The sequence below is a fragment of the Astyanax mexicanus genome, chromosome 8 (genome assembly GCF_023375975.1).
Source record: "Astyanax mexicanus isolate ESR-SI-001 chromosome 8, AstMex3_surface, whole genome shotgun sequence".
Taxonomy (NCBI): domain Eukaryota; kingdom Metazoa; phylum Chordata; class Actinopteri; order Characiformes; family Acestrorhamphidae; genus Astyanax; species Astyanax mexicanus.
This window is the reverse complement of record NC_064415.1, coordinates 8216219-8238891: the sequence shown is the minus strand read 5'-3', so window position 1 is coordinate 8238891 and position 22673 is coordinate 8216219. Positions and strand designations below refer to the sequence as shown.

Sequence of the window (22673 nt, the reverse complement as noted above, 5' to 3'; positions counted from 1 at the left end):
AACTAACTAACTAACTAACTAACTAACTAACTAACTAACACGTGGACACAGGTATATAAATAAATGCAGTTAAGTCAATAAATCAGTATAGTAGTAAATAAAGGAGCAAGACAGCTAAATAAATGAACACATAAATGTTGCACATACAAATAAATAAATAAATAAATAAATAAATAAATAAATAAATGAGCCTACAGGTAAATAAATGTATTAGTAGTTGAGTAAGTAAACAGAGCTTCAGTATGGTGGTGCTGTATTGATTTACAGGGTGGTGAAACACTGATCGTGGAGATGTGGCATGAAGCCAGGGCTCTGAAAGCCTCTCTAATTGACTGATTGATTAGCTTGTAGCACGTGTGCTAAACAGATGTGTTGTGACCTTGAGATTTCCTTGAGAGTCCTATTTCTGACCTCCAGTTTTACCAGCAAGATTACAAACCTCAAAAATCCCAGTCTGAAAAATCCCAGTCTGCTCCCAGTCTAAATATATGACTGCATCAGTGATGCATACATTAATTACTAATACAATATTAAATTTACAATGTAAGTAATGATAAAAAGAAAGAAAACACATTGAACAAAAAGCGGTGTATGTGCACCCCGGCTCTTTAGACACCCACACAAGGAAGCTCAGCAGTGCACAAACCCAACTTTTATTGCTGTTTTTCTGCTAAGTAGCGCAGAAGCGATGCGCCATTAAAATAGCAATCTGCCAAAACTCAGAGCACACCTGGCCCTTAAAGTGAATAATGAGCAAGTTACACACTGACTGGTTTATTTCATGTTACGGCCAAAACACACCCATTATGAATTAAGAGAATTAGTGCATGCATTTTGAGCATTTCGAGCTGTGCAAGGTGTACTTTTCCTGCCGTTACAATAGCAAAGACACACTGATACACCCTAAATCAAGCTGTATGGTGCACGATTGACAGCTTGCCTATAGATCGCTAAAAATATGGGCCTGAATCTTACAAAATTTAACATTTAACCTTTAAAAACTCTTTCATGACTTTCTTTCTTTTCTTCTTCTGGCATGTTTGAACACATTGTACTTCAAATCAAGTACCTTCAAACGGGTACCTTTAAATTAGATTTCCCCTGGTTTTCAAATCAAATTTCAAATTATGTTCACCGTAAAAAATCATGAAATGATTGCTTTGTTTCATGTTACGCCCAAAACACACATAATTAATAAAATTAGCACATACCCTTTGAGCGGTTTGAGACACAAAGGGTGTACTTTTCCCATCGTTATGATAGCAAAGGCACCTCCTAAATTAAGCTGTGCGGTGCACGGTTGACAGCTTGCCTATAGATTGTTAAAATAGGGCCCTGAGTCTTACAAAATGTAACATTTAACACATTATAAGAAAAAAAAAGAAATGTCTTTTGTTTGTTAATAATTCTAAATTTCATTTTTTTTGTTCTTTATGTGATTAGACAGTTACTAAAGCATGTTCCTATTAGTTGTGCTGTCTAGCTTGATTTTGATTAGATCTTTTGATTTAATTCTATCTCAAGACATGCTGTTGCTGGTAGCTGGTTTTGAAAGGTCTAAGCTGGTCTTTAATGGTCATGATGGTTAAAAGCTGGTCCAGCTGGTCCTGGATAGAACTTCTACAGTGTTATTGAGGATCATTGAAGATGTGGTTTAGATCACTATACCTGATATACTGTAGCTCACAGGTGTTCGACCGTGCTGGATTATATATAATGGGCTTCCTGCTTAATATCTGTGCGTGTTTATTATTTGTGCTTATAACAGATGGTGGCCAACACAGTTCTCTTCACCAGCGTGAACCTGTCGGGTCTGTTTGTGAGGATTCTGACTGAGCGCGCTCAGAGGAAAGCTTTTCTCCAGGCGAGGAACTGCATCGAGGAGCGGCTGCGCATGGAGGACGAGAACGAGAAACAGGTAACACCACTGACATCAGGTTACTGTAAAGCTGATGTAAGATTTGAGGTATTTCTAAGTATCTTCAAAACAAATATTCCAGATTCTCAAATCAGGTATCAGTCTATTTTCACGTCTTGCGCCTGTGCTGTTAAAATAGCGTCAGAGTTTAGGAATAAATCTACACTGATGGTCTGGTGTGGTGGTCTGGAAGTGAGGTGTAAAACTCAGGTAAATTTCTGGCGTGTTTTTATTTTGGTGGTGAAAAGTACAGGAGCTCCGCTGACTGATTAAAACCCTGACAACAGTCAATCATCTTATATCCTAACAGTCCATTCCTATAGGTGCTCCCAGCGCACAAACACCTTAAACAAAAGAATAACATTGCTGTTCCACAAGGTGTATATTTTGTGCTCTCATGATACCAAACACACACCAACATGCCCTTAATCCAGCTGCGCTAAATGCAATAGACCGATGTGCTATAGATCACTAAAATAGGCCCCATAGTCTTCAAGTCGGTGCTTTTAAATGAAGTGCTGCATGTTTTCAGTTTTCTCAAATGAGTTGCTTTCTAATTAGGTACCTCCAAATTAGGTACCTTCAAATGAAGTACTCCAAGTCTTCAAATTATGTGCCGTCAAATGAGGTACCTTCAAATTAGGTTTTCCAGGTGTTCAAATCAAAAACCTTTAAATCACATGCACCAGATATTCACATCAGGTATCTTCAAATCCTGTGGCTTTAAATCAGGAACTTTTAAATCAGGCAATCCAGGTCTTCTAATCAGGTAACTTCAAATTAGGTTCTCAATTTCTTCAAATGGGTACTTTTAGGGGTTTCCAGGTACTTAAATAAATTACCTTCAAATTAGGTTCTGTATGAATTTAAATGAATTACATTTAATTTAGGTTCACCAGATCTTCAAATGAAGAATCTTTAAATCAGGTTTCTCAAACTATGATTATTTAAAATGTTGTATTTAAAATGATATAAATGCTTTTTTTTTATAAATGTCAGTTACATTTAAATGGTCTTAAAATGACAATAATATTGTTTGTCGCAACAATTTCTGAGATTATATATTGTCCACAGGAAAATGCTATTGTGACAGGCCTACTAGTACCTTCAAATCAGAAAGTCCAGCTCTAAGGTTCTGTAGTTTGGAAATTTGCCTGTTGTCCAACACTGGCACTCTAATCTCATCTGAAGTTCAGTCAAATCCTCAGATTTTGCTGTAGACCTTTGTTTTCAGCTGGATAGGACCAAAAATCTGGACTAATTAAAAGTCACTGAAGAGCACATTGTAGAGCACAGAGTTGAGGTGCATTTAGTTCATTTATTAATCTGAATCTGGTGAATCAGACAGTGTTTTGGGGTAGGGTAGCACTCAGTCTTGTCTACATCAGAGTGCAATTTCTTCATTTTGTACAATATATAAATAAATACAGTAAAATAGCAGCGAATGCTAACACAGCAAATCCCACTGCAATGTGCTATCAATACCCTGCTAGAGTGTCAGAACGTACTGCTGTCTCTGTGAATTCACTACAGGGCTATTCATCACTACTCCGCTTTCTGTGGTCCTGAATTATGAGACAGAACCGGCAGCAGGTCCTCAAGGTCTCTAGCATCAGTTTGGGACACAGCCTTCTTTGATTTAACTGCACTAATTTTGTAAAATTAGATTAGAATAAATTAACTCTGTCCTACAGAATCTAAAATAAATCAGACTCTTCTGAAAGAGTTTGCTACTGTCATACAAAAACCTTCTAAAAAACAAGCAGGAAATAAATATTCTAAATATTCTTTGTAGAGGTTAAGAACTGGAAAAGCAATATATGGATCTCCAACATAGCCTTATCTGCACAGGATTAGTTTCTCAGGGGGTCCTGGAGTAATTTTCTCTTTTATGGGGGTCCTCTGGGATTTTATTCCTGTCTAGAACGACAATGTACCTGTTTTTTCTCAGACGTCCTCTGAGAAAATTACGGGCTGAATTATCTACTGTTTTTCTCTGAACTCTGTGGTCCTCCAGTAATTTTAGTCCCGTCCAGATCCACATCTCTGAGTTTCGTCACCTTGTGTTTAATAAAACAGCTATTTTTCCACTGCCGCGCAACGTAGTTACACTTTGGGCGCACGTTTCCACGGAGATCTACGTAAAAAACACAACAGTGAGTAGAAATAGAGGAGCTAGAGTTGGGTTGTATATCGGTTTATGCTGTATACCGTGGGGGAAACTAGAACCAGTATGTGTTTCTCTCATACCGCCACACTGCTAGAGGGCGATGAGGAGCACCGTACGGAACAGAACCATAAAAGAAGCAGACACAGCTGCTGTTTCTACTGTATGAGTGTTAAAATAGAGCAGTAAATAGTGCCCTTTTAAATATATTAATACTGCAGCTTAAAGGAGGTTTTGAATGTATTTTTTAACTGGAGAAAAAAGGGAATTGTAGCTGATTTAATTACTGTAATGCCTAAAATAGCTTCAATAACAACATAATACAGTAAATATATATTAAACATGTCTTACTAGTGCAATAGAGCTTTTGAGAAATATCTCTTTTGATTACTTAAACATTGAGTATTTTAGATCTATTTATAGTGTTTATGGAAATATTTAAACATTTGTAATATTTTGTAAAGGAAGCCGTGTTAAAATTGTTGGCGTATCTCTTTTTAAAGTTTATTGTTTAGATTCTTTAGCTGTTTTTCTGATAATGAAGTCTGATTTCTATATATATATTGTTAAATTTTGTGGGATAAAGTAAACCCAGTATTAATCAAAGCCTTAATTTAAAGCCTTGGTGTTTTATATTATATGTACCACTAACATTACAGTAACTCATACAACTATATTAAAGCCCAGTCAGGCAAAAAACTATTAATAATAATACAAAAAAAAAAAATACCATGATATACTGTGAAACTACACTGTAAATAAATATTTTGTAGGGTGGTAAATATAACTCATGCACACTAATTGAAAAATACTCAAATATATTAGTCAGCAAGATAAATGAATTACAATGGGTAAATTCTACCTACGCTACTCATTTGTTAACAGTAACAACTGCAGCCTAAAAATACATAGTAACATACCCAGATAGCCACCGAGTGCTGGCCCAGTACTGGGCCTTAGCTGGTTTCTGACTGTCCTCAAAGGTGGCCCAGAACCGGCCACCGGACTCGGCCCAGTGTATTTTTGAACGTAGGACCAAGTCTGGGCCTTATTCGGTTTCTGACTCCTCGAAGCTGGCTGAGAGTCGGTCACCGGACTCGGTCCAGTGTCTTTTTGAACGCAGGACCAAGTCTGGGCCTTATTCGGTTTCTGACTCCTCGAAGCTGGCTGAGAGTCGGTCACCGGACTCGGCCCAGTGTCTTTTTGAACGTAGGACCAAGTCTGGGCCTTATTCGGTTTCTGACTCCTCAAAGCTGGCTGAGATTCGGTCACCGGACTCGGCCCAGTGTCTTTTTGAACGTAGGACCAGGACTGGGCCTACACTGGTTTCTGACTGTTCTTGAAGCTGGCTGAGATCCTGCCACAGAACTTGGTCCAGTGCCCAACACAAGTTAAGCAAAACTTTTGTAACTGAAGGTACTTTGTCTTTTACTGTTGGTGAATTTGTTTTCTAAGAACTAGGAGGTTCAGGAACCTACAATGTTATTCCTACTACTACAAGCTACAAGCTATTTGTACATAAAATTTATGTAAATAACCACTTTGTACATCAGTACATCAATATGATTATTATATATTATTATAGGAAACACTAATAAGGAATTTACCATTGGTTTAAATAGAGTATTCTGTTTACTCAATTAGTGTTAATGAGAGAAAAACTTTGTCTGGAAGCTCAAAGAAAGACATAAAACAAAGATTTATATTAAATTTACGTTTAATTCATAAAGTTTACATATTTAAAAAATAAAGGGAAAAAAGAAAACAGAAACAGATTACAATTTGCAAATTCTTTTTAACTCATTCAATTGAATACACTACAAAGACAAGAAATTTAATGTTGCAAATATTCACTCATTTTGAATTTGATGCCTGTAACATGTTCCAAAAGTTAAGACAGGGGTAACAACATTATGCATGCATTATGAAGACCAAATACGAGAACGGAGACCCCGGACTGTTTCTTTAACTAGCTGAGCTCCGTGGTACAGTTAAAAAGCTCCCCACGACAGTGCTCTTACTGCCTCTCCCTATTAGGCTACAGAGGGGCATGTAGTGTTGTGTTACAGTGTTTGTTGTTGCGCCGCTAAAGTATGGAGGATGAAGAAAAAGAAATCCAACTGATTTGAAAGAATCAGGAAAAAATTTAATTGTGACCCCAAGAATCAAATTTGAATCGAATTTTGGGATTCCCAAAGATTCACAGCCCTACTTTGTACTATGAAAAACATTGGTTTAATAGGTTCGCCCAAACAAAGGTTTGGCACCTGTGGACTTCTTGTTACTTTTTACCGTATTTATTTTTATTTGTATCTGTTTTAATACGTGGTACCTTTGCCAAGTAAAACTCAATATTAACTCAACTTAATATTGAGATGATTGGTTTTAAGAAATTTGCATTGGCCTAAAACATTTTCACAGTACTGTACATATACACACATACTGTATAGGTTTTTGTGTGTGTGTGTTTGAGCTGTACTATGGAGGACCAAAAATGACATAAGTATAAATAAATAAATGCAAATATAAATGTAGAAATAATAAATATATACATGAATAAATGAATAAATAAATAAATGTTGAAATAAATAAATAAATATATAAATAAATGCACATATAAATGAATGAATGAATGAATGAATGAATATTTGCATAGGTAAATAAATAAATTAATACATTTCTTATTTATTTATATATTTATTTATATATTTACTTATATGTGCATTTATTTATTTATTCATTCATTTATTTATTTCAACATTTATTCATTTATTTATTTCAACACTTATTTATTCATTCATTTATTTATTTCAACATTTCTACATTTATTTATTTATTTATTTCCACATTTCTTCATTTATTTATTTATCTCCACCGTCCTGTACTTCCGGTATCAGTGAGACAGAACAAAAGGGACGGCACAGCAACATCGCGGCTATAACCCCTACTGCAGTAACAACTGCTGAAAATGAATGAGGGTCAACAGCTTAAAAATGTCGCCGCTGCAGGCCAAGGCAGGAGCAGTGTCACTACCCGATCTGTACCCCCTGCCCGATTTGTTCCGCGCATGCGCACGCATTGAAAACTGAGCAGGGGCACAGATCAGGTAGCCACGGCTGTTACACCAGCCATTGTGCGCATGCGTCAACAGTTTTCGGCTCTGTGAGGTCGCTGCTCAAGCTTAACTTCCGTTTTCTGAATTATAGATAGACTGATAGGTGTTTAAACTAAATATATTTCGAAAATCAAACAAAATAATCTATTAAAATGTATGTAAAATAATGTTCTTTGTTCTTGAGCAGTTGATATATAAACTGTGCATTTTATGCTTTGTCAAATTTAGTATTACAGGGTGTATGAGGCATTTAAAAAATTTAATTTGTTTACCATTATAACAAACCTGTTTGGGTTATATCCATTATATGGGGTGGTGGTGTGGTCTTTGACCATTTGTAGTATTCCTCAAGCTAACAAAGAGTTTATTAATAAAAAACTTTTATTTTTGCTTAAAATACACAGCAGAATGTTTAGAAATGGGAACCAAATACCATGTCTCTAAATGTGGTCCTGTATCAATATGCTACTAACCATTAAAAATAAGGTACAACACATTTATCAAAATACCAGTTTATTTTCTTCTCAGAGAAAGCATGAGAGCAAAAAGCAAAACAAAAGAAAAACATCCCTCTCAACACACAACCACCCAGCCACTCCCACCCTACCTCACCCCACCTCACCCCGCCCCACTCCCACCTTACCCCGCCCCACTCCCACCTCACCTCACCCCAACACACCCCACCCCACCTCAACACACCCCACCTCACCCCACTCCCACCCCACCTCACCCCAACACACCCAACCCCCCCGACACAAACACCCACCACAACACAAAAACCCACCCTCCCCAACTCAAAGTACCCCGACACAAACACGCAACCACCCACCCAATTAAAATGGTAGTCACAATAAATAAACATTCATACAGATATTTCAAACACAGGTAACTGTTTTTACCTTCTGCTGTAGTTAGGACCTGAAAGAAACAACTCTTCAGCCTCTTGTATAGTTATTCCCTGTAGTGTAGACATGGCTTGGGTGATGCACTAACAAAAGGGTTAAAAAAATTAAATATAAATTATAAAACTGCATTATAAAGATTCAGCACTGCAGTGCAGTGATTAGAAGTGATTAGCAATGGTGGTGGTGTATGAGGTGTTAGTGCATGTTGTGCTGGTACAGTGAGTGGATCAGATATATCAGTGCTGCTGGAGTTTTTAAACACTGTGTCCATTTATTGTCTCTCATTCTATTAGACACTCCTACCTATCTGCACCACAGTGTATATGTAAAGTCAGATAGAAGCTCTGAGTCTGTTGCTGCATAGTTGGTGCTGTCAATACTCTAGTCCTTCATCAATGCTCACTGGATGTCCACCGCCGGTGGACTATTCAGGTCAAGCAAGTGAAACTGAGGTGTTTAAAAACTCCAGCATTAGCGTTAGTGTCACTGCTGAAAATGACCCAATAACTGTCTGAGAAAATGTATTGTGGTTATCATGGTCTCACAGTACTACTCTATTGGATTTTAAAAAAAGATACATTTGATTAAAATTTTTATGTAACTTAAGTCACAACAGGCTATTTAACATTGTTAATAGATATTTACTGCATACCTAGTAACCTTACCTCTGGGAACAAAACATCCAAAATGAACTGCACTTGATCCTCAATGTGGAATTCTACTGGTGCAGATTTCAGGACATCCTGAAGATAGAAAAATAGGGAGTCCTGTTCTTCCTCCGAGTCCAGGTACACTGGCACCCGTAGAGATGATCCCTTCTGGATTCTGCTGAGCCACTTCGAAGGCTCTTTTCCACAGAGTACACCCTTAGGTCAAAAGGCAAAGTGCCAAAAGCACTTCATCAAAACATGAGCAAACATTTAACATTTCTAGTTGAATGTCAAAAGTAGTTTATGTTAAAAGTTTTGGACTGTAAATCCACATAAAAAAAAAAAAAAAAAAAAAAAAGTCCCCCAACACATGGTGACAACAAGCATGAATTATAAGGCCTTTTGCTTATTTGCTTATAACACTGTAATGGTAAAACAATGTGCAAATTGTAAATAACAAACATTGTTAATGTGTGACAAACATACCAACAAATGTTGCCGGACTCCATGGTCTTGTACAGCAAAGTCTACCAGCTTCTTTTCTTGGGCTGTGCGGTTGACCATGGTTTGCACATGAGGTGGAATGTCTGAAGTGATTGACCTAGATACCCTAAAAAGTGGCTGAAGGGTCCCTTGCAATAGCCTGCTAGCCTTGTCAGTCCAGAAAGCAAACCTCTGGCCATGTCTGTTGAATCAAAAAACTTAATCAGCAGGTAATCAAATGAAATAAAATGCAGAAAAGGCATGAATACTTTAGCAGAGTGGCCTTACCCTTCAATCTGAAATCTTTCCATCAGTAGGATGCACCACCACTGGCGGATTAATGGCACATCATTCTAAAACATATATAACAATGATCAGACAATTGGGGTGGGGTTTGAAATATTTTTTCTATATTAATAGATGCAACTTACCTCTGTGAAGATAAATGGGGTATTGGTGCAGATACAGAGGGCATACTGTAAAAAAATAAATCTCTCTATTATACCCAATAACTCAAAATGCTGCTTATCACAACTTAAAAGGATGCTTACAATGAGTATAAGGATGCCACAGTAGTTCCCAGAAGTTTGTTGAGGGAAGTGCTGGAAACAAAATATTAAATATTACTGTTAAGTAAAGGTGTTGAACCAATAGAAACAGATGTAGACAAGTGCTTCACTAAAGTAAGCTTAGGTTCCCCCTTACTGAGTTACTGCCAAAAGCCATTAATACATGAAGTAGATGTGCTGAAGATAGAGATTGTTTCAAATTGTGTAAAATAGACAGAAAGTCCCTAGGTCTGGACAAGAAAGAATGTATGGTGGAAAGAAGACGAATGAATATAGCAAAAAGTATCAACTGGTGGGCTAGTCATGGCTCAGTTTCCCAAAATCACAGTAGAAAATTCTCTTCAAAAGAAAATATCTATAGTCTTACATTACATTTAAGCCAACTGATGTCCAGAGTTTTATATAACCCAGTAAGAAAATAAAGAAAAGGCTTTACATCAAAACTTCTGCCGGTCTTCTCTGTCCAGGGTCTTGGGTCAATCTGGCCTGCAATATGTCTGCACATAAAATGGGAAAAAAAATTAATTATGGACACACACTTACTGAAACCTATAGTCATACAATTGTTCTCCATGGTCTAGTTTCATAAAATGAGACCTAATCCTACAGCCATCGAACAAGGCTTCTGCGTAAACATAAAACAAAAAAACAAAGCTATAAATAAGCAGCCATAGAACAAGGCTTTTTGTAAATCATCAGCCATAGAACAAGGCTTTTTGTTAATTTTCAGCCATAGAACAAGGCTTTTTGTAAATCATCAGCCATAGAACAAGGCTTTTTGTTAATTTTCAGCCATAGAACAAGGCTTTTTATAAATCATCAGCCATAGAACAAGGCTTTTTGTTAATTTTCAGCCATAGAACAAGGCTTTTTGTAAATCATCAGCCATAGAACAAGGCTTTTGTGTAAATCAGCAGCCACAGAACATGGCTCTTGCGTAAAATATTATTGGTAAAAGCCACTGAACAAGGGCAACTTTTTCCTCTCTCTTAACCTAAATATCGTTTTGTACGAGTCATCTCCAAAACCACCAGGGAGTACAGAATCTAGAAAAATGATCTCTCTCTCCACAACCAGTAAAACCTGCAATGGACATATTTCAAAATGATAAGCTAATCAACAAACTTCATTCTAAAAATCTGAATATCTATTTTTTGAAACTGTAACTCAACACATAGCAAATAGTGATCCAGTTGATTCTGTTGCATACTCCATGCAGGGAACAAAATCGCATCCTTGGAACACAGATTGTTCTGGTGTAGAGAAAGAAAATGCAACCATTCAACTACTGTGCATTGTACAGAAATCATTGCATTAATGTGCAACTGTCTGTCTGTGTGTGTGTTTAACTTCACTTTACCGGTAAACTTGAGAGTGGGTCCACATTCATCGTTTTCCATGTGGGAACCACATACATGTCAGCAATGTAAACATCTTTCCCCTATTTACAACACAACAAGATTAGCAAATGTATACAAGTACCCATGAAGAAGTATACAAAATAACAATGTTTGAGCTTCTGTAATTAATTACATGTTTTTGAGCAGCTTCTCTGATGATCTTAAAACATGCATTCCCAATCTAGACGTAATAAAACAAAATAAAGGCATAAATTACACACAAAAAAAAACTATTTCTGTGCCTTTGAGCAAGCATGCTGCAACATGAATATACTTACAGTAGACTCCATGCACTGATTTAACCCAAGACTCCACAAGTCCTCACGTGTAAGACAGATATTGTCATCTTTAACAATCAATTCTGCTGCTGGAAGGCTTTTGTCCAGGACATATTTCAACTGCAATTAAAAGAGTTAGCAAGGGAGGGGGGGTGAGAATGGTGTGAGAGTGTAAGTATGTGAGAGATGGTCTGAATATACGATTGCAAAAAATTATTGGTAGTGTCTAACAGTGTGTGAAGGAGAGTGAAATTTGGAATGGGCTAGGTGGAATCATCCCCTACCAGTTTTTCCTGGAGAGGACCCAAGTCTTTTTCCCATTTCTCTCCAGAAAAAGCATAAGGATGGTCTGTTGCTTCATCAGGTGTACCATACTCATGGTCCTGAAGTGACACACATGGAACTGCTCCATGATCTGAAGAGACAATAAAAAAAATTAAGTCTAATATTAATAAAATAAACTTTACAATATACACCTTACATGTCAACCATTACAAAAAAAACACTACTTAGCTCTTACTTTCCAACCTGTAGAAAGGCCTTACGGTGAATTTACACTGCTCCGACGCGAAAACGCACATGGTCGCACTACCCCCCTCCAACCGGTTGCATGTGGGCGTGACAAAGGCTTTCCCTGCGTCGTCCAATTAAATCGTTTTAATAAATGGGAAATGCTTTTTATATAAGCTATTATCATTTCCAATACTTAATAAATATAAATGTGTCTTTATAGATATAAATGTTTGAATGAGCTTCATTACACTGTCTAGTGAGCAGTATATAAGCTGAAAAAAGCAAACTTTTCCAATTAAATTACATATTAATATTTTAAAAACCCACCAGAGACTCCAACAATCACAGCAGCCTTTCTCCTCGCTGACAGAGTCCCTGTGAATCAGCGGGGATTTTATAAAGAACAGGGAAGCCTGAAACTTCTCTTCCAGGCTTCTCTGGACGCTTGAAAGCGGAACTAAAATGTTTTCATGCACTGCGCTGAGGACGCGTTACAGGCCAACACCTGCTCTCTGATTGGATAGACGCATTGCGTTGGACGGACTCATTTGCATAAAGTTCAGCTCGGCTCAACTTTTCATCGCATCGCATCCCCCGCTCTCGACGCGTCGGACCCATGATGCACCGCGCGACTGCGTCTGACGGAGGCGGCGCTTCCCATTGAAAATGAATGGGATCCGTCGCTGTGCGTTGTCGCGTCGGAGCAGTGTAAATTCACCGTTAGCCGTGAGACATTGATGCAACATCGAGTCCCATTATCTTTCACCACTGATGCCACACCCCTTTTAGAGATACTATCCACAGTGAAAGGACCTTTGTGGCGGTCAGCAAGGGTGTCTTTTCTCTGTTTTATATTGAAATCTTGAGAAATCAAGACCTCATCGCCAGGACTGATTGTGCTCATTAGCTTTCTCTTACGGTTCCTGTAAGACTTTTGTTGTCTTTTCTGCGCATTTTCAATGTTGCTAAGCACCTGAAGAAAAAAAAAATTACACTTTACTACATGCCATTGAATTAAAAAAAACTTCTGTGGTTAGACTACATGAATTTGGACCTAACCTTCTCATTTAAAATTTTCATTTCATTTACTCGGGTGTCAAGATCATCTTCTGGGTCAGCAATTTTAAAGTCTTCTCCCATGGGACAGGCGTTCATAACCTCTGGCAAATGAGGGTGCCGATGGAAGAATAAGAAATACGGGGTGTGCCTGGTTGAAGACTGGTTAAAAACAAATTAAGTTATCAGAAATAAAACATTATATATCGATTACATTATATATCGACCATAATGAATGTATAATGAATACCCACTTGCTTAGCAGTGTTAATACCATACACAACTGCAGGTAAATGGATGTCCCAATCATTATGGCTTTCATTTACATACTTCCGCAATACACGTTTGACATTTTGATTTGTTCGCTCATCCTATATATATATAAAACACAACAACAATTAAAACATTTCCTAATTTTTTTTAACATTACAGGGAAATGTCAAATAAAATTATGTTGAAAATTACCTGCCCATTTGTCTGAGGGTGGTAGGCACTTGAGACAGCATGTTTGATTTTCAGAGTTGCAAAGATGTTTTCATTCAGCTGTGTGCAAATCATCAAAAAGGAAATACAGTGTGCATAGCAGAATGTCAGAAAAACATGTGTGCTAATTAAGATAAATATCAATGTTAAGAATTCACATTATACTAGACTTTTACCTCATTAACGAACTCTCTCCCTTGGTCAGTAATAATTTTCTTGACCATGCCGAACAAGTAGAGTGTCTTTATGATGGCTGCTGACACTTCAGTTGCAGTCTTATTTTGCAGTGGCTCAGCAACAACCCACTTTGTATATAAATCAGTCATGGTCAACACATACTTGTTTTTTTGACCAGTTTCTCGCAGTGGGCCAATTAAATCCAGGCCAATCACCTCCCATGCAGCCTTCACCTAAACACATATTTTCCATTACCTTTCAAAACATTTATTTTCTCTATTAAACAAAACAGAATTTGGAATACCTTAATAGAATGTAACACTGGTGTCCCCGTCTTCATGGGGTCATTTAGTTGGCAGCGGCGACAACACTTCACCTAAAAAAAAACAAAAAAAAGAAGAATTAAGTTGGGACAGTGTCTAAACATGTACAAAAAGTAAAATAAAATGCATATCATAAATACATATTAGAACAAGGGGTGTGCTATATAATTTCGTGCACAATAATATTTGTCGTTACATTACTTTGTTTTTGTTACACTATTTTTATACAAAATCAGAATCTTGGTAACTATCTATGAAAGATTTCTTTTGTTTCTACTGAATAAATAATATGAGGCTGAAGTTGGTTTGATATTCGCAGCTGCCGCTTCACTGAACCACCGTGAACTAAAGGGAGCGTTCACAAACTGTTCCGAATATTATATTTAACACCTCACATATCAACACTGAAGGAGCTATAATGAAGAAAAGCAGTACAGCTGTTTATTAACTATGTAAATATATATTATGTTATAAAATGCAATTTTATATACACGACCTTCCACTTATTTTCTGTTCTAGTGTAATTCATTCATTTCCTAAGTAGAAAACATCTTAAATAGAGAATTAGCCTCCTACCTTAAGGGAAAACCTGGCATTAGCCTGGCCAGAGCTAACTGTTAACTGTAAAATATTTATTTTAATTACTGAATATTAAATTAATAAATTTTATATATAATTTAAAAAATACAATAATATTTTAAAAGCCGTTGCGCTCAAAAAAAAAATCCAGTGTGATTTTAAGAATTTTTTCATCTTGGGCCAGACCAAATACTGATACTGATAAATGATATGAAATTCTAGTCTCCTATTTTAAGGAAAACCTAGAATTAGCCTGGCCCGAGCTGATTTTATACTGTAAAATGAATTAGCAACATAGCATACACAGCCATAATGCAGCAAAAATTTAATATAAGCTGATGGTCCAGTACGATTTTGAAGGATATTTAATCTTGGGCCATGCCAAATACACATGATATAATGAGTTTTAGTCTTCTACTTTAAGAAGAACCTGAAATACTTTATACTTTAAAACGAACTGGCAACATGGCATACAAGCTATAATGCACAAAAATTAATGAATATAAAGCCAGTGATTCCAGTGCGATTTTGTGAATACTAGAACTCTTCATCTCATGTTTATTTGTTCTGGTCCAAAATGAAAAAGTCCTTCAAAATCATACTGGAACGTCAGCTTAATATTCAATTTTTGGTGCATTATGGCTCGTATGTCATGTTGCTAATTCATTTTACAGTATAAAATCAGCTCGGGCCAGGCTAATTCTAGGTTTTCCTTAACATAGGAGACTTCAATTTCATATCATGTGTATTTGGTCAGGCCCAAGATGAAAAAATTATTTGAAATCACATTGGAACATTAGCTTTTTATTCATTTTTTGTGCAGTATGGCTCACAAAGGTTTTTAAAATATAATTTTATTAAATATTTTTTTCATTATATATTAAATTGTTAATTATATATTCAATAATTAAAATAAATATTATACAGTATACAATTAGCTCTGGCCAGGCTAATGCCAGGTTTTCTCTTAAAGTATGAGGCTAATTCTCTAGTTAAGATATTTTCTACTTAGTAAATGAATGAATTACACTAGAACAGCACGTTAAAGTAAAACTGGAGAAAGTAAGTGATGGAAGGTAGTGTACATACAACCAAACGAATCAGGAGCTGCGAATATCAAACCAACTTCAGCCTTGTATGAATAATACTGTAATATTTATACTAAATAAAACATTTATATGTACTGTGTTGCAGTTTTACGCTCTGGAAATAAATAAGAAATTGTGTTATAACTTCACAACATATCCACTCAGTTACATCTTTCATTAGGGTAGGCCAGAAGTATCCAGCAATCACCCTGTCTCTCGTGCCTCGTACACCGTTGTGGTTGCCGGTGCCGGAGTTATGGCACTCCATCAAAACAGACCTTTTTTCCTCCTCAGTACAAACAACTAGTCTCATATACGTTTTATTTGGTCCAGTGTAAAACAATCGGTTGTCTGCCGAAAAAAAAACACGTTTCATATTTAATTACTTATTGATATAATAAAATACTCCGAGCTAAATTAGCTAGCATAGTTAACCTAGCTATACTAACTAGTTCACATAACGGGACACTTCGCTTCCTCAGCTAACGCAAACCTTTCTAAAATATGATATGATTTTAACTTACCTTTTGCTATGAAGTTTTCAGACACACGCCGCATTTCCTTGCACATTTTTTTGTTGCATGGTGGAGTAAATGTTCCACTTAAAATTTACTCTTTCAGAGCTCTGTAAAAACGTAAGTCCTTCATTTTGAAACCGCGTTTTACAAGCTGTTTGCGACAGTGTGAGCGGAACCACAACTTGGCATTGCCTACCTGATCTGTGCCCCTGCTCAGTTTGCGGAACAAATCGGGCAGGGGGTACAGATCGGGTAGTGACAAGCAGTAGAACCAAAACTTTTGCAGCTCAAAAACCAATCCTGCTTTAGAGCGAGGATAGGACCGCCTACCTAACTATCATACAAATGCAGAAATACAGAAATAAATAAATTAATAAATGTGGCAATAAATCAATAAATAAATGTAGAAATGTTGAAATAAATGAATGAATAAATAAATGAAAAAATAAATAAATGCACATATAAATGAATAAATAAAAATAAATATAAAAAATTAGAAATGTATTTATTAATTTATTTATTTACCTATACAATTATTCATGCGTGTATTTATTTTTTATATATTTATTTATTTATTCATTTCTATGTGTATTTATTTATTTCAACATTTATTTATTTATTCATTTATTTATTTCAACATTTATTTATTTCTACATTTATATGTGCATTTATTTATTTATTTATTTATACGTATTTCATTTTTGGTCCTCCATACTGTAATACTTAAATATATAAATACATCTACATTAATTATAAGGAAAATGTGTTGATTATAAAGATTAAAATAATATAAAGACAATTAAAATAAAGATAATTTAATAATTCATTGATGTCTCCTCCTCAGTAAATTTATATCTTACTCCCTGAGAGCATTACACACCCACCAGTATAGTTTTTCTTATTTATATTTTCTGAGTAGGCTCTAAAAGCAAGTTATACCTTCTCTACACATATTTAATTGTACGCTTGTTTCTATAGATACAACTATCAACTAATAGAATCAAAGTACAGTAATAGTTTAATGTTAAATATGTTTATTGCAGTCATATTTACAAATATAATCCTGTTATATTTTTTCTTTTGTATGACATGACCATTTTAAATTCAGCATCACATTCTTGAAATAAGTACTTGGAAAATTGGGCACCAGCAGAAGCGAAAGTAGGGGCAGCAACATTAAAACATATTAATTTACTGACAATAATAAAATGTATCTATGATTTTCCTATTTCCTTTTTTTGCCAATATAAAACATGAATAATTTAATTGCTCTGAAAAGCTCCACTATTTTACTTAATGTTGTTAAATTCTCCTGTTGTGTCTAACAGGATAACTGTGTGTGTGTAATTTAATTTTAAACTTTTTCAAGTAAAACATTTTTGTCTCTAGTATACTAATATACTGCATACACAAACAACTTCTAGTGTGATTTTACAAATTAGAGAAATGTTGACTAAAGCTTATTTGGTAGTAGTGAGTGTGTTTATATAAAAATGTGCTAGCTAAGTTAATAACATACACTTTTAACGAAGTAGCAGAGTGTGCAGGAACGTAATACTGAACTCTGGGATAAACAATACAAATAAAGATTTTTTTATATTAACTCACAGACACAGCACCATTTTATTTAACTAAAAAGCTAGCTAAAACAAACATTACACAGTGACTTGTAGAGACACACAACCACTAAGTTAACCTAGCTGACTAGCTAGCTAATGTACAACATCTAAACAAAAGTTCTGTGGAAGCATTTAGGTTAGCTAGTAAAGACCAATTCGCTAGCTAACTACCAAATTGGTTAACTAGCAAGCCTAAATGCTTTTACAGTATGTATGTTTGTAAAAGCATTTAAGCTAACGCTAGCAAACTAGCTGGTTTCTATCCTAGTTAGCTAACTGTTTATAGCTTAGCTAACGTAAATACCGAAACAGTACTTCTGTTCTGGCCTTGTACACTAGTTAACAATTTGAATTTCAAGTAAAAACATACTTTTTGGTTGTCTGTTAGTAACTGTTATAGCAACATTAACATTTACATTAACATGAAATGTGTTTAATGCTACATTCTGAGATAATTTAGCTTCAGATAATATCACCTTGATATGCTGCTAAGTTAGCTAGCTTAGCTAACTGAAGAGGCAACACAGATAGGGTTATAAATCATATTTGACGGCCAAAATATTTATTAAGTCAAAATAAATTATATTTCAAAAAAGGTACGTAATACTTAGTTAGGTTTGCTACCTACCTACAAACTTCAAAGGTTTCAGGATAGCTGACAGTTGTAATGTTTGAGGAATCCGCGCGCCAAGTGCTACGAGAAACCGCACGGGTTGAACTGGGCTGATGCGCAGGGGCACCAAGGTAAATATCATCTAGATTCATTTACACTCTAAACGTGATCACACGTTTGGGGTGTGCGCGACGGTTGGTTTTGGGGTCTAGGGATGCTGATCGTGTGTGTGCGTGTGTGTGCGTGTAGCAGTACTATAACAGGCTCTGTGTGTGTGTGTTTGTGTGTGTGTGTGTGTGTGTGTACTATAACAGGCTGTGTGTGTGTGTGTGTGTGTGTGTGTGTGTGTGTGTGTGTGTGTGTGTGTGTGTGTGTGTGTGCGTGTAGCAGTACTATAACAGGCTCTGTGTGTGTGTGTGTGTGTGTGTGTGTGTGTGTGTGTACTATAACAGGCTCTGTGGGTGGGTGTGTGTGTGTGTACTATAACAGGCTCTGTGGGTGGGTGTGTGTGTGTGTACTATAACAGGCTCTGTGTGTGTGTGTGTACTATAACAGGCTGTGTGTGTGTGTGTGTGTGTGTGTTTGTGTGCGTGCATGCGTGTGTGTGTGAGGAGCAGCATAACAGCGGGAGTAAGTATTCTTACTGACAGGAGTCATCTATAACTGTAAATAAAAAGAAAATATACAAGTCAGCTTTGGTAGAAAAGTGCTAACAGTAGGGAACAGTCAGTTTTCCACTTTGTTAGTGCAGTGCTGGTACAGGGTCGTCTGCCGTATTTGAGCCAGTACACACCTGTGTTCAGAGAATCAACAGGTTAGGTGCGACAGTCGCTCACCAGCACCAAAACGACTGCTCAGTCACACTGATGTAGAACACTCAGAAAGTGACACTGGGCCAGCTGTGGGCCAGAAGTATTTTTCTGCTTGCGACTCTAAACCAGCAGTGCCGACTTAGAAACGACTCCGGGCCAAAGTCGCTGGCTATCTGGGTATATTCAAAAACTATTGGTTCCCTGCGCACTTGTTGAGAATCAAGCTGCTGCACATCTCTTTTTGAGCTGCTGTTTTGAAGGTAAGATTCCTAGTTTAGGACTTTACCCTCTGGCACAGGCATTCTCTTGTAACAGGTTAATTGTTAACACATGTAGCCAGTGCTAAGCTCTCTGTGCTAGCAAAGTTAGCTAACCCTAGCTAGTTTCGCTAGCTAGCTAGCTAGTGCTATTCAGCCTAAATAAGGAAATGCTGTGCTATATAGCAAGTGTGCAGGTTTATTGTAAAAACAATGGTTACTTCGAACAAACCTTACTAACGCTAATAAGCTATCTAGTTAGCGCTTTCACTGTTGTGATGTGAGGTCTACTTGTCGATTATTTAAAACACCATGGCTAGAGGAAGTAAGTGTGGTTCACTCTTTCTGACTTTTTAAAGTAGTGGTTAGTTAGTCATATTAAAATCTAATATATAATACATAACTAATAACTAATAATTATTAAGTAGATAAAGAAGTAACATTAATGTAAATGTTTCTGAATTTTTTTAAGTAAATAGTATTGAGAAATGTTGGGTAGGTTTTACCTTATTTCTTTTAGTGTGTCACAACTGATGCGTTTAGGTAATCTTTACTCAATATATGGGGTGAAATCTACCCAAACAAACTGAGTGCAAATTGTTACCTCACATTTATTGAGTAGATTCTATAGGTCGTCTTTTACAGTGTATTAAAAACGTCAGAATCTACCATGAAACGTCAGAATCTTGAAAAATACCGGGATATGCATTTTTGGACATACCGCCCATCACTAGGAGGAGCTACTGACCGCTATGTCATTTGACCGAGAAAGCCAAAAAACTCACTGGTCCTCCTGTTTTATCAATTGCAGTCCGGATGCAAATAAAAAGAGTTTTATCACTGAGTAGGAGTGTGTAATATTTCACAGACGTCCCCCTGAAAAACTAATCCCATCCAGATAGGGCTTATGGCTACTTTACAGAAGAAGAAACAATCTTTCTAATCAAGTAAATGTTAAGTAATTTTATACAATTATACAATTTAAGGGCATTTGTATTTGTTGTTTAATTATGGATTTTTGAAACAATGTAAAAATCATATTATGACAAGAAGTAAAAAAAAAAGGCAAACATGAAAATACAAGATTTTTTTTTTGTAGATTCTATAATCTCCCTTTTAATTTGATTCTATTAAACTAAATTTTCTCCGTTCTCTCTCCAACACTCTGGTAGGAGCGGCTGCTGATGAGTCTCCTGCCCAGGAACGTGGCGATGGAGATGAAGGAAGACTTCCTGAAGCCTCCTGAGAGGATCTTCCACAAGATTTACATCCAGCGGCACGACAACGTCAGGTAGGCCGATCCCCCGCTCCTCTTTCTGAGCTCCGTTGTGACCTTGATCAGGAGGAGGGTCGTGGACAGGCCTCAGAACAGATTTATCGAGCTTCTGCAGGAGCTTTACGCTAAAGCTGAGGAAGAGCGTCTTTCTAGATTTATCGAGGCGCTGTTTTTCTCAAACGCTCGTTCAGATCTGCTGAAATGTCAGAGCAGCTGCACAGATCTACTGAGCTGAGTTTACTCTGTGGAGTTCTGGTGCTTTTTTCCATATGACATTTTTGGAATGTAGAGAACCTCATTTATTTATTTTTCAGATTAATTTTTATTTCTACTCCTTACATTTTAAAAACAGCCTCGTTACTCCTGTTTCATTTCAGCTCGTTTTCATTCCGGCTTCTCATCGTTCAATAAAACCCCTATCCAGATAAATCTCTCCATCCAGATAGAGTGAGTCTGATTGTGATTGGATGTAGAGAAGTATAAACATATACCATTCTGACTCCCTATTGGTTTATACTGTGATCCATCACACCTGCACCCCCCCTCCCCCCCCACACACACACACACACTCCCCAGCAAGAACATAGCAGACGTATGTAGTCTAGTATGAAGATGATCCGTGCAGAGACTCAAGAGAACTCCAGATAAACTCCAGTCCAACTAAACTTTAATATCTTTAATATATTTACATTCTACTAAAATACATTCATTTACAATCAGCATATATGCAGCTGAAACAGGAAACAGCCTAGAGCAAAATCCCAAATTATATTATCAACATTAATATTTTAATATTTAAACATTATATTCATAATGGCTTTTAGTAAGATGTGTTTTGGGGAGGGGAGGGGGGTAGTGTACTATAGGACTCTGTGGGCGTGGCCTAAGCTTTTGTTTTTAATGGCTTTATTTTTTCTCCTTACATTACTTTTACTTTTATACTTTAAGTAGTTTTGAAAGCAGTACTTTTTAAAACACTTTAGACGCTGCCACACAGGCTACACACTAGTATCACATCTGATGTAAAAGATCTGAATTTTTTATTTCTCTTGGCTATTTGAGATCAGTAGGACCTAACAAGTATAAAAACTAAACTTTTTTCTTTGAATGCGAAGTCGTTTTTGCAAAAGCAACAGTGTCCTCATATGTGGACAGTAGTTTATTTTAACATTTAAAAATGATCCTTGACATTTAGGATCTGCAAAGTTAGTCCAATTAGTTCAAAAAAACAACATTTTAACTTTCTACTGTAAGTAAATAATCTAGTTTCAAACATAAAGTTGGATGATTCCATGTTTCTTTCTCGACTGGCTGTAGAAACCTTTGACTGGGATTCCCACACTCGTGTTTTCAATCAGTTTTTTTTATTTTTATAAAATATTGGATTTCATTACAGCGTATTAAATTGGCCCAGATTGGAATTACAAATGTCAGATTTAGTGTGGTTTCTACTGTTCACACTGCCACACAGACAACACACTTTTGTCACATATGATGGAATGGAAAGTATGTACGGAAAATCCTCATATGGGGACAGTAGTTTTAATAGTTTAAAATGATTCTTGCTATTTGGAATTAGAAGGATAAGTCCAATTAGTCCAAAAACTAAGTTTTAATTTTCTACTGTAAGTAAATAAGCTAATTTCAAACATAAAATTGGATGATTCAATGTTTCTGTCTTGATTGGCTGTAGAAACCTTTGACTGGGATTCCTGGACTCTTGTTTTCAATAAGTTGAGTTTAATGATGTAATTTCCTCCCAATTCACAAGGCCAATTACCCATCCCACTTATTAGGACTCCCCCTATCACTAGTAATGCCCCAACAACAGGAGGGTGAAGACTAGCACATGCCTCCTCCGATACATTTGAAGT

General features: G+C 36.4%; 1 protein-coding gene and 2 long non-coding RNA genes across 3 annotated transcripts in view; 1 reads left to right on the top strand and 2 right to left on the bottom strand.

Annotated features, from left to right (window-relative positions):
- adcy1b (adenylate cyclase 1b) overlaps positions 1 to 22673 on the top strand; it is a 173205-nt gene that overhangs the window by 14689 nt on the left and 135843 nt on the right. The window contains exons 2-3 of the mRNA XM_049482059.1: positions 1769 to 1918; positions 20696 to 20814. Coding sequence (XP_049338016.1) covers positions 1769 to 1918; positions 20696 to 20814 — 269 coding nt within the window. The remainder of the gene's footprint in view (positions 1 to 1768; positions 1919 to 20695; positions 20815 to 22673) is intronic.
- LOC125803802 (uncharacterized) lies at positions 9171 to 10904 on the bottom strand. Its single transcript, XR_007440170.1, has 5 exons — positions 10244 to 10904; positions 9790 to 9840; positions 9670 to 9714; positions 9527 to 9591; positions 9171 to 9440 (listed from the first exon to the last, which is right to left on the bottom strand). It is a non-coding gene; the product is annotated as an uncharacterized LOC125803802 (long non-coding RNA).
- LOC125803803 (uncharacterized) lies at positions 13727 to 19279 on the bottom strand. Its single transcript, XR_007440171.1, has 3 exons — positions 18470 to 19279; positions 14019 to 14090; positions 13727 to 13947 (listed from the first exon to the last, which is right to left on the bottom strand). It is a non-coding gene; the product is annotated as an uncharacterized LOC125803803 (long non-coding RNA).